The sequence below is a fragment of the Diorhabda carinulata genome, chromosome 10, assembly GCF_026250575.1.
Source record: "Diorhabda carinulata isolate Delta chromosome 10, icDioCari1.1, whole genome shotgun sequence".
Taxonomy (NCBI): Eukaryota; Metazoa; Arthropoda; class Insecta; order Coleoptera; family Chrysomelidae; genus Diorhabda; species Diorhabda carinulata.
In genome coordinates this window covers 4151706-4167947 of record NC_079469.1, presented here as the reverse complement: position 1 = coordinate 4167947, position 16242 = coordinate 4151706, and the positions used below count along the sequence as shown (strand labels likewise).

The 16242-nt window shown below is 32.3% G+C and overlaps 1 protein-coding gene across 7 annotated transcripts in view; it reads left to right on the top strand.

Annotated features, from left to right (window-relative positions):
• LOC130899090 (rho GTPase-activating protein 100F) overlaps positions 1–16242 on the top strand; it is a 78758-nt gene that overhangs the window by 44653 nt on the left and 17863 nt on the right. For 5 of the 7 annotated variants that reach the window (XM_057808835.1, XM_057808834.1, XM_057808840.1 and 2 more), the window contains 14 exons: positions 1497–1691; positions 1756–1935; positions 4340–4471; positions 4893–5002; positions 7156–7331; positions 7392–7524; positions 8142–8348; positions 8479–8646; positions 8708–8775; positions 10133–10331; positions 10435–10553; positions 11805–11940; positions 13204–13484; positions 13550–13784. In XM_057808835.1, coding sequence (XP_057664818.1) covers positions 1497–1691; positions 1756–1935; positions 4340–4471; positions 4893–5002; positions 7156–7331; positions 7392–7524; positions 8142–8348; positions 8479–8646; positions 8708–8775; positions 10133–10331; positions 10435–10553; positions 11805–11940; positions 13204–13484; positions 13550–13784 — 2339 coding nt within the window. The remainder of the gene's footprint in view (positions 1–1496; positions 1692–1755; positions 1936–4339; positions 4472–4892; positions 5003–7155; positions 7332–7391; positions 7525–8141; positions 8349–8478; positions 8647–8707; positions 8776–10132; positions 10332–10434; positions 10554–11804; positions 11941–13203; positions 13485–13549; positions 13785–16242) is intronic. The other 2 variants (XM_057808838.1, XM_057808837.1) reach the window with 1 other exon arrangement.

Below are 16242 nucleotides of genomic sequence, written 5' to 3'. Positions count from 1 at the left end.
GTTTCTACGTAGAAAATGATGTTTCGTCATCACTCTTTTATCTATAGTAATAATACTTATTTATTTCTCAAATTTATGCACAATTTTGATTAATAACATCAGAAAGGATTAGCGGGAGGCGTATGGAATAGATTAAATAACTACAGACATGGTAAAAGTAGCAGAAACAGACAGTTTTTATCATAATGGACAAAGTATAGAAGACGGGAGAAGCGCCAGAAGATTGAGATAAACCATTTAGTTGATATCTTTCAAAACAATTACCCATATGCATTCATGGTTTCCTGTCTATTAAAACACACAGGACAATCTTTTCTCTTGCCTTTTCGCAATATCTGCGGTTTTTCCCAATCTTGTTATATGTGTTGAAGTGGAAGGTCTTGATCGATCTTTTACGAAACTCACCTACGAGTTGACCGACTAATAACTTCAAATGGGACAGTGGTTTTTCGCATCAGATTTTCTCCATAAACTTGTATGAAACGCTTTCATGGCACACATCTCCATTATTCAAAAGAACTTTTTCCTCCGCCCCTTAAAACAATGTAATGACGCGTACCTATTGATTCGCGCGATCAACCATTCTTTGGATTATAGTTAAGCGTAACCACCATGTTAGATGGCATTTCATTCGTGGCAATTCCTCCCCCAGTACAATGCTAGTTCAATATCTATCTGTATACATATGGTAACATCTGGTACGTTCGACATTAAAAACCCTTCATTGGTGTGGATTAATCCCCTTGTTTTTTTCGTTACAGTATTTTCATTCCTAGGATTCTGGTATCTTCTTCAATTTGGTTTCTCCAGGTATTTCTTGGTCTGCCTCTGTCTCTTGGCCATAGAGGTATCCATTTTGTTATCCTTCTCCTTATGTGTCCTGTCCAGTTTAGTCTTTGTGCTTTTATATACCTTAATGAATGTTTTCTTCTCGGTTCTCCTTCTAATTCTTCTTTTCTCCAATCTTCTCTTTCTATCTTCTATAATATTTTGTCAGAATATGGTTTTCCTTTCTTCCTTTTTATCTATCACTGTTGCTTCCATATCGGAGGTAGTACTACCCATAATAAGGGAGAATATTCTACACATACTTAGCTCCGAGTTAGCCAAAACGTATAAGCCGATGCTCCATCTTATAAACTGTTAAGAGCGAAGAGTGCAGATTGTTTTAGAATTGTATCCATGGAAAATAGGTCCACAGCTTCAAAAGACTTGTTCCTTTTAATGCAGACTTCAACTTCGAAAAAAAGTAAAAGTCGCACGGTGTAAACTCCGTCGAATAATGTGGGTGATCTAGCTCTGGGATGTTGTACATACTTCAGGCATCAGTTTTGCACAAACTGATCGCATTTTAAAGTTTTCATTCAAAATTTGCCGCACACGTTCTTTGTCAAATCCTATAGAATCAACAATCGTACCACCAATACTTATCTTCAACAATTTTGGCGCGTAATTTTTGTATCAGCGCTGGTCTGGTTTACTTATGGTTATTACAGGATATCTTCTCAACAAAGTCCTTCCTCGCACTATTACGTGCAACATTCTGGTACGGGATCTCGACGTATCATGCCAAGATCAGGTTCCGATCAACATCTACCGCAAACGGAGTACTCAGACTACACAAGCATCACTCCGGCCGGAAGACATAGTCTGCTAAGAAGCAGCCTTAAATCAGGATCAACGCTAAGCAGGTGATATTGAGTATGAATATTCGAGGAAATTGGATAATTATAAACGATATACGTATCCTTTCAGGTATAATCAACGTTTTGTCGACCAAGCAGCCGTCGCAGCTCAAATCGCCCAATCGAAATACGGTACTACCGGGTCTCAATATGCAGCAACTGGTACTATGCGTAGAACCCGAGGTAGTCTGGATTATTCCAGTGATACGGAAGCTACTTCGGGATCTAGAGCTGGATATTATTATTACAAGTAAGTCGTTATTCATTCTAAATTTCTATTCATAAGTCAGAGATTATTATAATGTGATAAAATACGAAAACTAAAACAGAATAATTCTTAACGTATGCGGTTATTTCTAAATAAATGGAAATGATTAAAGTTTCTTCGTTTAGAGAATACAGAGCTTGTTTAAGGGCATTAAAACGTATGCCGTGATTAATTATCTACTTCCTTTTACATCTGCATTTGGTAAACTTTCTAACCGAATACAAAAACACTCAGTTTCCTCTGCGGATATGGCGTTGCAGTACAAGCCAATATTTATTATAATAAATAAAATTTTTCGAGCTTTCCAGAGTATATTACTTGTATGCTTATCATCGATTACTTTATTTATTTACTTATGGGAGTTAATAGTATCTACTGAACACACTGTTTATACTACCACTTTCTGACGCTCGTTTCTATAACCAAGTTATCGTCTACAGAGACTGAAAGTGGACTAAAACCATCCGACAATTTATTATTGGATACATTTTTTAACTGTTTTTTTCATAATTCAGATGTAATTTGATGATTATGATTGGCAGCGTGATCGGCAATAAGCTGTGTGCTCTTTAAACTTCACATCAACGGATCTCTTAGTCTGCCCAATATACAGCTGACTAAATTTGGTCTAATATAATATTGAAGGGAGGAAATCCCAACATATGGATTGAGGTCTAATACCGTATACAAAATACTAACAAGATTAATAAATGAAAGACTGAAACAGGTTATGGATATAGAGGAGTATCAAAAAGGTTTAGGACAAGGAAAATCAACAGTAGATGCCGTACATACTATAAAATTAGTGTTCGAAAAAGCTATGAGAACAAAATTAATATGCAAATGCTTTTCATCGACATCAAACAAGCATTCGACAGTATGAAAATGAGGACGATTATAAAGGACATGGAAAAATTACAAGTACCCCAAAAGTTGATTCGTTTCGTGAAAATGACTATGCTAAATTGTAGTCGAGGCTGCGAAATAACCCACAAAAAATACTGGGTCAAAAGAGCTCTATTTGAGCGGCTACAATTCTCAATAGAACGTATAGCCTTGTATATATAAAATGGCGAATCTGAGAACATTCGAATAATCTTATAAATAGAGAAAGTAGTATTAGAACAAAACAAAATATATTAATAACAGGAAAGCATTTGAAAAATTGAAAAAAAATGTTTATTTATCACGACAATTGACATTGACAGTTACGTCACATTTCTATTGCGCTGGCTCCATGATTGGTAAGTGGTAGAACTAAATTTGTGTTGCCGAAATTTACATACAAGTTGACCTTCTTATTGGGTATGTTTCGTGATATAGTAGGACTTGTAAACAAATTTATGACCCACTCTGATAAAAATTCCATTCAATCTCTTTGTATAAACAAGAAGGAAATGTGCCAGAGCAAATTTCTCTTGTTTTTCATTTTGATTTTGGAAAAAGATGTTTCCAAATAGAGATTTTTTAAACCTGTGACGGATAATTAACCAATTCTCTTATCATAACTGTTAAGAATCAAACGGGATGTACCCGCAATTATTGTTCGAGGAAAAGGGTTGACTGGTGGATTCAAGTTAAAAGGTTTTAGTCTCTGAAAACGACAACTTGTTTATCGAAACGCGTGTCAAACAGTGTAATTGTGAGTGTTGGTTTTAGTGTAAACAGTGTGCTCAGTTTGAATATCACCAACGGTTCCAAAAATTCCTTCTTAGACGTTAAAATGTATTTTCATTTGAAGATGAAGAATCTTAATGCAACTTATTTTCATTTCCAAAAGTGAATGTTTGGTGTGCCTCGTCATACGACATTCCACTACCCCCTGTCATCCCGACAGGTCTCCATCGTGTTTTGCTGTAAGATTTCGCCTGTAATCTCGTTTCTCTCCTCCCAGTTCTATGGGGGAATCCAGGAGGGTTTTTCTTCTTGTTGAGGCTTAAAATAGGTAGCTATACACCCTTAATGCCGTGGTTTTTTGCTCATTGTAATGTATAACTCCTTTCGTACAATCTTCGGCTACAAAATATCTAATCCAAGTGGTTTCTCTTTTCCTTTTTGAATATCCCCAAAGTAAAACTCGGCGTAGAGCTTATTCCAATTGTAGGAACTTTTTTTGTTTTTTTTTCTCAATTTTTTCAAGTCAAATTTCAGTAGAAAATTATTTAAAGAATATTTTAACAGCTTTCAGACATAACCTCAAAACTTTTTTATATAATAGAGAATAATAAAGCTGATAAGGGGTGGGTAATTTATAACGGGTAAACCTGTCCTCTTATAATCCGATAGACTTTGTTTCCAACTAGGAACGTGACCTTAGTTTAAATTAATTATACTCGAAGATGTAATAAGCGTCAACGAAGCATTAAGTGCAATTTCTTGTTTCAAGTCGTAATCAGGGAGCTGCAGGAGGTATCCCGCATAGTACAATTCCAACATTGGGACGTCAAAATTCTCTAACATCTCAAGATATTACCACTAAATTTAATTCTTTACCTCGAGACACCAGGGCGGCAACAAGGTAAGATTATATTTAATTTAATATTTTATTCAAATCAAAAACCCTTAAAAGTTTTTGATTCAATATTTGAGGAAATAAATTACCTAAAATATAAATAAATGAAGAGGTTTTCGATAATCGGACTACTGTACTCGTTAGAAGTTGAAACTATCAATAACACATCAATAGAAAAATAAGGGGAAGCAATCTGTTAAGTTGATGAAACTTCAAGTGTCTAAGGGACATATGGAATCGCTTAACTACGACGTTGGTTCCCGTCAGGAAGTGGCAACATCTATACAATATTTAAAACTGTGATTATCTACGTTTTACATGCTTTTTCTTAGTGTTTGATGTAGTTTGAACTTGAAAACGAGCAGTTTGAAAAGTTATATTGTATGAAGTGAACAAAAATTATTTCGAAATACTTTTTCCCCACTAGATTGGCAATGAATAAAAGATTCGGTGATAGAAGCGTGTCGCTTATTCAAGACGAAGCTGACGGGGCACTTTCAGCACCCGAAATGCCTTCCTCCATACGAAGAGATAGAGGTAAGCGTGAAAAAATTGTTTTTTATTTACAGAAACATACAACTGAATTATAATGATAAAATGTATGGTTATTAAATTGTGAATAATGTTTAGTGAACATATTAAGTTCTTTTTAATCAATTGATAATCAAATTTTCAGCTCCATTGCTCAGAAAACTTACACGATTAATATTTTTAGGTTATGTCATTATCTCAGCTGAGAATTCAATAACCTCTCCCAGAGGTGTTTCGTCGATATATTTATAAGATGATTTTCAAATTAATTGAAATAAACACATGTGTTGCTCTAAGAAACAAAGATTTTATTTTTATGACAAATGCATCACATGAATGATAATGATTAATAAACTATTTTATATTATATAACTATATTTCACCTAGAAAACGACATTTAATGTTTATTTCTTCAACTAATCAATCAAAATTGACACTTGTGACAGTGACATTTGTGACATCCATGACAGATATATCACAGGCATCATCACCCACAGATACATAAATCAAAATTGACACTTGTGACAGTGACATTTGTGACAACCATGACAGATCTATTATAGACATCATAACCCACAGATAAATAAAGTAAACCGTATTAAAACTAAAGAAATCCTACTTTTTTTACATATTTTCTTAAAATTTTAATCGCCATATTTAATTATACCCAGTTGTCATAAATCGTCGACTTGATGCAAAAAATCCCCCCGTCGTTTCTGAGTTATAGGACTACAAAATCAGAACTTATATTTAACTATTTATTCTAAATTATACATTTGAACATTATGTATCTTCATTGGATGATTAAGTACGTCCATGTTGTGTGTTTGACGGAATAAGTAAATAAACACTATTATCTGAAGGCCAGGGGCGGCTCATGCCCAATGGTTAACAATCCGTAACTTTTACAGGGACAAACTGTACAATCTAAAGTTGGTTTAATCGATGTTTTAACACAAATTTACTTTTGTTAAACTGAATAAAAATTATGATTTAAGAGATATGTAGATTTTTAAGTCGGTTCACATGCCATGGAAACCGTTCACCATAAAGATACATTCTGAAGAAAATTATCATAAATTGTAATTATTTATTGAAAATACTTACAGAAGGTATTAAAACACAGTCAAACATGTCTAATTGACTTGCATACTATCGAATATCGTGTTACTTACACAGGAAAAAAATTTAAATGTAAAAAAATCTAGTTGGTCAACATAAAACTTCTACAGACGTTCTCCTAAATTAAATACAATGAATTCATGTTTTTGGGGATATCTTAAAAGCTTGGCAGAATCTTGGAATGCTCTTCCAAATTCAAAGAAATATCCTCTGAGAACTCCGAAAGTGTCTAACTTTAAAGACCTATAACTCAGAAACAAGGAGTCGAATGAGAATTTTTTATGTCATTTATTCACACCCGAATTTTTTGCCCAGGAATACTTAGATTTCCATTATAAATAATAAATTTGGCAACTCCGCAAGTACATTTTATTCATTTTCAAAACGCAACATTTGATAGCTGCACTCATGGTCATCAATAGGTTTAATATTAATTATGAAGTATGAAGATGCGAAATGTCTTCTACTAATCGTATATAAACAAAGAAAAGAGATGTGGTGATAGCAATTTTCATATATAACCTGAAAATCTACGAAACAATACGGGTTTGAGTGGGTTTTGAACCCATATCACCCTTCAAATTTTTCTATACCTTACAATCAAATAAGGATTGTGAAAACTTGATAATTTTTCTAATTTTGAGACTTTTTCGAAAAGCCGATTGCGTTCTAATGTTCACAATGGTACCTATTTTCGAAAATACACATTCTAAACCGTTTTCAAAATGAAAATTGTTTGAAACATCGCTGGCTTCTAACGGAATCTATTTACACTTTAGTCTATGCGAATATTGCTGTTTGTTAATATTATTTGAACAGAATTCACTTTCTTCTTCATTAAAATCACAAATTAAAGTCAATGGAGTTAAGATATGGACAAAAATAGGTTAGGTACGTTATTGAGATTTTGCGCACACGTTTGCATTGAAATAATTCATCCTCAATAGATTTATAATTGATTCAATATTCGATTTACCACTTTGTTACACTCTGTATACCATAATAGGCAAAACTATTATTAATTTTCATAACTAAAGGAGGGATACAGTCAACTAGTGTATTCTCTTCAGATGAGTACAGGCAATGGTTGAGTCGAACGCCATCAACTTCCGCCATCTATGAGCAAATAAGAGCTTCTAGAGATGTTTTGAATCAACAACGAGCTGCCAGATTCACATATAGCGCTGAAAATATACATGACGCTTTGAAAAATGTAAGTGGATAATTAGCGATGTAGAAAATTACGAAAATTTTATTTTGTTATTGTGTTTAGATGGAAAGCGGTTTGTACAGTGGATACGGTCGTCCGGGAGCAACTGCAACACTTGATCGACATTTTAATAGATCCCAAACATCTAATATACCAGCGAGGTCTTTATCAATCCAACATATCACGTCAACACCAGGTAAAAATAGTATTTTCCATAACGCGTAAAACTGTTTGATATATAAAATTTTTAGAAACACCCTGTATATATATATATATACATATATATATATATATATATATATATATATATATATATATATATATATATATATATATATATATATATATATATATATATATATGAGAATCATTTATATAATACGGGAATAAAAATTAAAACTGTTCCGTCTCAAATGATTGTCCCACCTCTAAGCAATTTCAAGGCCGATTCGAAAGCCCGTACCTTAATTGTAATATTATTATAACCGGAAAATTACGCGTTTAACGGACGTTATTGTTGCATTGTGCCTTTCAGTATTTCTATTGATGTCATTTACATTATAATATTGTTGTTGTAATTGTGAAATTTCCTATTAATCTGTTACTACAAGAATAATTATCTTAAATATAACATTATGAAGTATAAATATGACTTCTTCTTTTTTATCTCTGAATAGCCTCGTTCATTTTGCTCGACAGTTAGCTTTAGAAATACATAGAAACAATTGATCATGTAACATCAAGTAGACTGTTTATATTTTATACAGGATAATAAATATTTCTTCTATTATATTTTTATTTTTATTGAATTAGCTCTTAGTAATACGAGATCTCCTTCGATGCGTCGTATGAGACAACTTCTCGACCTAGATTCCGTAAGAACTGGAGCTCCCAGTCCGGTGCCGACACCTAGTGGTACACTTCCTCGAGGTCAAAGACAACTTGACATCAACCCTGCTGAATTTTTAAAATATAAAATCGATAAGCCGACGGGAATGGTCGGAGGGACCTCAATAACAGGTTGGTACGGTTAAAAGGTTTTTTTCGAAAATATATCGATTAATAAATCCGCGATATCGGCTATAGAAAAAATTTTCAGCCAAATAATAAAAAAGTTCTTAATCTGTCTTCATCGAGTAACTTCTTGTAGGTCTATCTCAACTAGCAGCAGGATCTGTAGGTTTAGCTTCCGACGAGCCCATCAGCGGTATGCTTTGGGTCCATTTGCTTGCAGGAAGAGGATTACGTCCTTCTACGGGTACTTCAACGGCAACTACTCCTGTTACACCTAGTGGAGGTGCACCAACAGCTATCACAGGTGAACTTTTCTTCTGAATAATAGATTTTGAGGTTAATATAATTATTATAATTTATTCAAGGACCAACAGCTATACGAGATCTATACTGTGTTTTGGAATGCGATCGTGTACATAAAGCTAGAACAGTGGTAAGTTGATATTCAATTTCCCACCCTGTATATAATTTTCTCTGTCTTTTGACTTGAAATTTTGCATACTAACGCGCTTCTAATGAGAATGCATGATCAATTCAATTAAATCAAAAAATAATCCACTAATTAACTAATTAATTTAATTTATATAAACTTTTTTTGTTCAAAGTTCTATTCGTTCATTTAGTACTCCGTCCGTCTTAACTCAATAACCTCTTCCAAATATCAAATGTGAGCAACGTTGCCACAAGTTATTCAAAGGAATTATTTCTAACTACTCCTGATATGATTCTTTCCCATAATATACGAACTCCTGTTGACAATATATCCATCAATTTAAACATCTATAAATTTATTAATAATTCTTTGATCCTATATGGATTTATATAACATAAATATAATGTCTGATTAGAATTTTCTACCTGCTTATTCTAAAAATTTGAATTTACTTTTTTACCAAAAATTTTATTATGATTTTTATTATGGTCACAGAAATTTTCTTCTATAAATGGACGGTTCCAAGCATAGAACTAATCAGGTCTATTTTGTGGTTGGTATATAGGAATTTAAATTATTGACGTAGAGTGATAGATACATATAGAAACTCGAACTCTTGGTCACTCTGTATATAGCAATTTCAACATATTTCAAAATGGATGATTTATGATTTTTACAAGAAAAGTCGAATAACCTTAGTTTGAAGCTTTAATGAAAAAGGTTTTATTCAAATAACCGAAATGTCTTAGTCACAAGCTCCCTTCGTAATTGAAACAAGTTGGTGGCAACACTGTATGTGAAGTATTAATAACCTCTTATACTGATGTTTATAGGAACATTATAGAGAAAGATTTGCAACATTCTTCAATTTTGTGTATTTACTATTGTTAGCGTCCAATTTACCATAAATTCATTATGAACAAAATAATGAAAGTGTGATTTTTTTATGATATATTATTCAATAGAAATAGAGGAAACATTACATTTATAAATACTTTAGACATTCCATGATTGCTGGAATTGTCACGAGCGTAGTAACGTAACGCTTTTAAAAACTGCCATCATGGCTGAGCAGTGGCGTACTGATGACTTTTATATTAAATACATAAATATTTTTAGTTTCGAATGATTATTTGAAAGTTCATGATGAAAATTTGTTAATATTAAATTATACAGCGGAAATCTAAAAATTGTTTTTATTAGTAATTTCTCATAATTGTGACCTTGACAACTTTTCAGATTGCGTTATTATCAACTTCAGGTCAGATACATATAAATACTGTTTGACGCGCGTTTCGATACCCAAGTTATCCTCTTCAGAGACCGAAAATAAATGTATATTATATTTTATTTTCAGGTACGAACTGGAGATTTAGTTTTCGACTGGGACGAAAGTTTCGAGCTCGATTTAGTTAATAATAGGGAATTGGATTTGTTGATTTATTCTTGGGATCCTCAATACAGGCACAAATTGTGCTATAAGGGTTCCGTTTATTTGCCCACTCTGCTCAAGTCCGGTCCTATACACCAATTAGCACTTAAAATTGAACCGAGAGGTAAATTGTGATTTCTTTCATTATTATCCCAATTTTTGAACAATTATTTTCACAATGAATATTTCTTTTGGTCAAAAAGGACTAAAAGTTTAATTTTTCTTAGGCACATTATATTTGAGACTGAGACATACCGATTCCCAGACTTTGTATCGTAGAAGATCTCTTTCAACGTTACCTCTATCTAGAACGACGCCGCTTTTTGGTGTTGATTTAGAAACTGTGGTAAGTTTATCAATTATATTTCTCATAGCGTTCGTTTGACGTCAGACACAGGCAGTTTCTCGCGTTGATCGATCATGTACCGTCAAATTACATACATTTTTCGGTAATCGTGACGTAATTTCAAATTATACAATTTTATTTTAATAAAAGGGCATAATAAGCTTTCTGAAATTAGATCTTGAAAATATACTTTTTTCAGTTCACTAATTTTATTTTTGAAAATAACAATCGGTTTGGCATCACTGCATGACACATCGGACGTAGGCAGTTTTTCGCGTGGCTGGGATACCGTGGGATTCGATATCCGTCAGAGTAATTCTGACGTCATTTCTAATTATCGTGGGTTTTTCGTTTATTTATCAGAGGTTTATATCTGTTCTAATGTCAGGACACAGAGTCACATTCTAAAATTAGATCCTATGAAGCATAATGTTTTTAAAAATGACAGTGGCGCGTCAGACGAATGCATTTTCTTGCGTTGTTCGACGATTAGTAGTAAAAACGTCAAAAAACTCCAACTACATGTCACTACTAGGGGCGGGCAAAATCGATTAATCGAAAAATCTTGTTTTTTGTAACGTTTTTTGACGTTATTTCAAATTATTAGTGAATATTTCGTTTAATTAACGGAGAATTTTATACTTTCGAATAACAGGGCATGATTAGAGTTACTATCTAAAATTAATAGATCGTGAAACCTATAATTTTTTTAAGAAATATGACAGTCGATTGATATCACTGCGTGATATTTCAATTTAAGGTATTTTCTTGCATTAATTCACGATTAATCTTGAAAACCTCAAATTATTTCAATTGATTGTCACTGCTGAATCCTATGTCTTACATAGGCAGTTTTTCGCGTAGCTCGGACACCGTATAATAAGATTAGACTAATTTTTCAGAAACTTTTAACGTTATTTCAAATTATTCATTCATTATATTCAAATTATCATAATAAGAGACGCTGTTTGTAATTATTAGATCGTGATACTCATATTTTTTTTTAAATATGACAGTCGGTTGATATCGCTGCTTGACACGTCAGATTAAGGCAGTTTCTTACGTTGTTCGACGATTAGAAGTCTTAAGTAAGGCAGTTTTTCGCGTTGCTCAATCACCGTACTATAAAATTCAAATTATTTCAATATTGTTTCGAATTTTTCGCGGCTTTTTCGTTATATATTTCCTACGAGGTATACGAAAAAACTTCTAAAAAATGTAACATAATACAAAATTGGTGATGTCTTAAAGGTAAATCGAGAAAGTAAGACTGGTGGTGTACCCGGAGGAGTAGCCACGGGTTTAGTATCCAGTAGTCAACACAACATTCCTATTATAATAAAAAGATGTGTTGAAGAAGTAGAAAGAAGAGGGTTGGATATAATTGGTGAGTACATCGAAAATCATACAAAAAATATTTTCAAATATTAATTTTTCTATTCATTACAAAGCTGTGAAACTGTCGTGAAATAACTTTTTCGAAATTCTGTTGTTAATTGAGACATTTCCAAAAACCGAGGATTTTGAAAAATTTAACAAATTTCTACTTCAACCACTTGCTTCTTCGATATAGTGTGTCTCAAAAAGATAAATACAAAACAAATATTAATTTTTGAAGAATGAAATGTTTGTTCTAAATCAACAATGTACTAGTTATCCGAACATTAAACAGGGGGAATGTTTTTATACACACAGTATATGATACGTTCATTTAAACGCTGAATTCATCATTAATAATCGATATATACACTTTTCTTTTTACTTGTCACTGTCTCGACGTTTGTCATCTAATTGTTGAATGACTTACGACTTTTATACTTTCGCTTTATATATTAAAAATGCCTTCTCGTATTTTCAAATTCTTGAAATCTCCAGAGTGCCGTGAACAAACAAAAATCCTTCTTAGAAACTTTTTACATAAAAAAACGATCAAAAAAAGGAAAATCAGCCAAATTTTAGCTTCGATAACATACAAGGTCTGTTCTGAAAGTCGTAGGACTGGTATTTTCATCAGCGAATGTACAGATGAGAAGCAGTTTGCGCGAACATGAATGAGAATGCGCAAAAAATAGACAGACAGCTATCGGCGTTCAGGAAAGCAGATCTGTACTGTGAATACCTTACGAGAAGTCTCGTCATCGAAAATCATCGAACGAACACGAGTTTTTGATTTAAAACTTAGTCATGGAGAAAGTGTGCGTGAAGTTGATGGCGCGAGTGTTGTCAGAGGAGCAAACAGCCAACCAAGCGATCTGCTAGAATCTTCTTGGACCCACCTGACATTTTTCAACTCGCACTCAAGGGGAAGAATCACGGTAGAGGCGGTCCATTTTGATCCCGGCGTTCCTGGAGGAGTACAAAAATGGAAAACTCGTTAAAAGCAACGTGTAGATGCGGAAGGGTGCTATCGTAAAAAATTCTAATCGTTTTTACTTTTTACAACTTGTAGAACAAACCCTGTATTAGAACAGGACCCGCATCACGGTCTATATCATCAATGGGCGAGTTCTTGATAATATTTATTAAAATACGATTAAGGAAAATTAGACCCATCTTAGGTTTCAGTTGAAGCGAATAATTTGGTATATCACAATTTTTTTTAAAAAAATTTGATAATAAAAGTCATAATTTTGTATTTGCAACGTCATAGGTCTGTACCGATTGTGCGGTTCTGCTACCAAAAAACGTATCCTCCGAGAGGCATTCGAAAGAAATAGCAGATCCGTGGATTTGAGCCCGGATAACGTTCCGGACATTAACGTCATCACAGGCGTACTCAAAGACTATCTCAGAGAATTGCCAGAGCCTCTATTCACCAAATGCCTCTACCAAATGATGGTAGACGCCCTAAGCGTTTGCTTACCCGACGATCCCGAGGGTAACGCTAAACTTATGTTCTCCATATTGGATTGTTTACCTAGAATTAATAGGGTAATTAGCGATTATCAAATCGGAGCGATTAGAAAAAAAAAACCGATGGGATTTTGTATTTTCAGGCCACGTTAATATTTTTAATGGATCATCTCGCTTTAGTCGTATCGTCTTCGGATCGTAACAAGATGTCTGCCCAAAATTTAGCGACCGCCCTAGCTCCCCCGTTAATATTACAAACTAGCGATTCCGTTACCCCAACGACAACCGCCAAACCCCACGAAATCGACTACCAACAACCGATAAGCGTGTTGAAATATCTTCTGCAAATTTGGCCTACACCCAAACACCATCACTCAGGTAATGTTTAGTTGTCTTCCTCATCTAGTCCAAGTGCTTAATTAGAACGAAGTTAAGTATAATGAAATACTAGATTGTTATAATGATTCATTTTTTTTTTTTAATCAAAATTATTATTTTCTGAGTTACAAGATTCCTTAATATTTACAGTGCCTTGTAACTAAATATTAATAATTATTTTTTTCTTTTCCCTCTTTTCTCCCATTTCCTTCATTCCTATCTTCTCTTCATTTTTTATGATTTTTCATCAATCAATTTCATTAAATACTTTCAATTTTCTACTACTTTCTATTTTCTATTCTACTTCTAATTCCTATTATTTATTGTCTTCTTTTTCTTTTTATTTATTCTTTTTCCTACATTTCCTATTTTTTTTCATAAAGTTTTCTTTTCAATATTTCCAGTCTTTCTATTGATTTATTCTCTATCCATATTTCCATTTTATAATTTCTATTAATTCTGGTCCTTTTGTTCCTTTTTTTATTTTTCCTTTTTTCTCTCTTCTTTATATTCTTTAAAATCATTCTATTCTACCTATCCCTTTGAATCTTTTTTATATTCTTCATTTTCTTTTTCATCTTTCAGCTCATCTCTTATTACTATTTCCTCCACATCCATCCAATTTATTCAATTTTTTTTCTTTTCCCTCTGTTCTCCCATTTTCTTTTTCCCTATCTTCTCTTCATTTTTCATTATTTTTCATCAATCAATTCCATTCAATCCTCTCAATTTTCTACTACTTTCTATTTTACTTCTAATTCCTATTATTTATTGTCTTTTTTTTCTTTTTATTTATTCTATTTCCTACATTTCCTATTTTAATCTTTCTATTGATTCTGTAATTTATAATCTTTCTTGTTTTTCTAATCATTCCATTCCTCGTACTCTTCTTATTTTTTATTTCTTTCCACTATTTTTAATATAACCCTTCTATCCACTTTTTCTGTTGTTTGTCTTTTCTATGTTTACTCTATAATTCTCTATTATTTATTGTCTCCTTTCTCCTTTTAATCTCCTATTTTCTACATTCCTCATTTTGATCTTCTTATTCATTTCATTACTCATACTATTTCTTCTTTCTCTCCAACATTCTCTCTCTATTCTTCGTACTTTTCTTGTTTTTTTTCCATTATTTTCAGTTATTTTATCACTTTAATTCTTCTTAGTATTTCCTTTTATTCACTTTCTTCGATATTTCGATTTTCTATATCGCCCTTATATTATTATTATATTATTTATTATATTTCCTTCTATTCTTACTAGTTCATCAATCCTCTCTTTTGAACTTTCTATTCATTCCATTCTTCGTATTCATCCCAATTTATCCGTTCTTTCTTTTTTCTTTCTCGATCATTATCTATCATTTCATTAATTTTATTCCTCTTAATAGTCTCCCTTTCTCTTTTTTGTTCCCGTCTCTCATGTTCCCAGTATAATTTTTTTTTATTTACTCGTTTCACTCTCACCATTTTATCAATCCCCTCTTTTGACCTTTCTATTCATTCCATTCTTTATATTCGTCCCATTTTCTGTATTCCTTCTTTTTTTTCTTACGACTACCATTTTATTCGTGTTATTCCTTTTAATATGTCTCCTACTTCTTCCTTCTCTGTTGGTTTCATATTCTTCCTATTATTTGTTGTATATATCATCTTTAATTCTTTTGTTTTCTTTCTTTTTATTTTTATATTATATTAATTTTTATTCCTTCAAGCCTTCCATTACTATTCCTGCTACTTTTCTATGTTCTTTCTATTATTGTGTCTATTTATTTTCTTTATATCTTTCAGGCTTATTACTTTTCCTATTCTCCTTATTTTCTGTTTTCTTACTATTTCATTTTGTTCCTATTCTTTATATTATTTTTTATTATACTTTCTATTTCCATCTATTTTATTTCGAATCTATACATTCTCGTTGTTATTTCGTTTCCTTTATTCTCTCTATTCTTTTCGTTTTTCTTATTCTTCATATCAATTTTGCCTATTCCTTTCACTTCCATTTTCTGTTTCATCTTTCAGTTCTTCTATTATTCCTATTTTCTCTCCCCATCCAATTCATATAATTTTTCTACTTCTCCCATTCTTTATTTTATATTTCGTATATTTTTATTTGTACTTTTCCTATTTCTCTTAATACACTATTCTTTCTATTTTTACATTATTTCTATTGATTTATTCTCTATTTATCACGTTCTTTATATTATTCTCATTCTTCCTCCCTTTTAACTATTGCCTATTCATATTTTGTATTACTTCTGATCGTTTTATTCCTTTTTTTATTTTCCCTTCTTCTCTCTTCTTTATATTCTTTAAAGTCATTCTATTCTACCTATCCCTTTGAATCTTTTTTATATTTTTCATTCTCTTTTTCATCCATCCAACTTATTCAATTTTCTCTATTATTCCCATTCTTCCTTTTATGTTTCGTATATTTCATTCTTTTTTCTTTGAATATT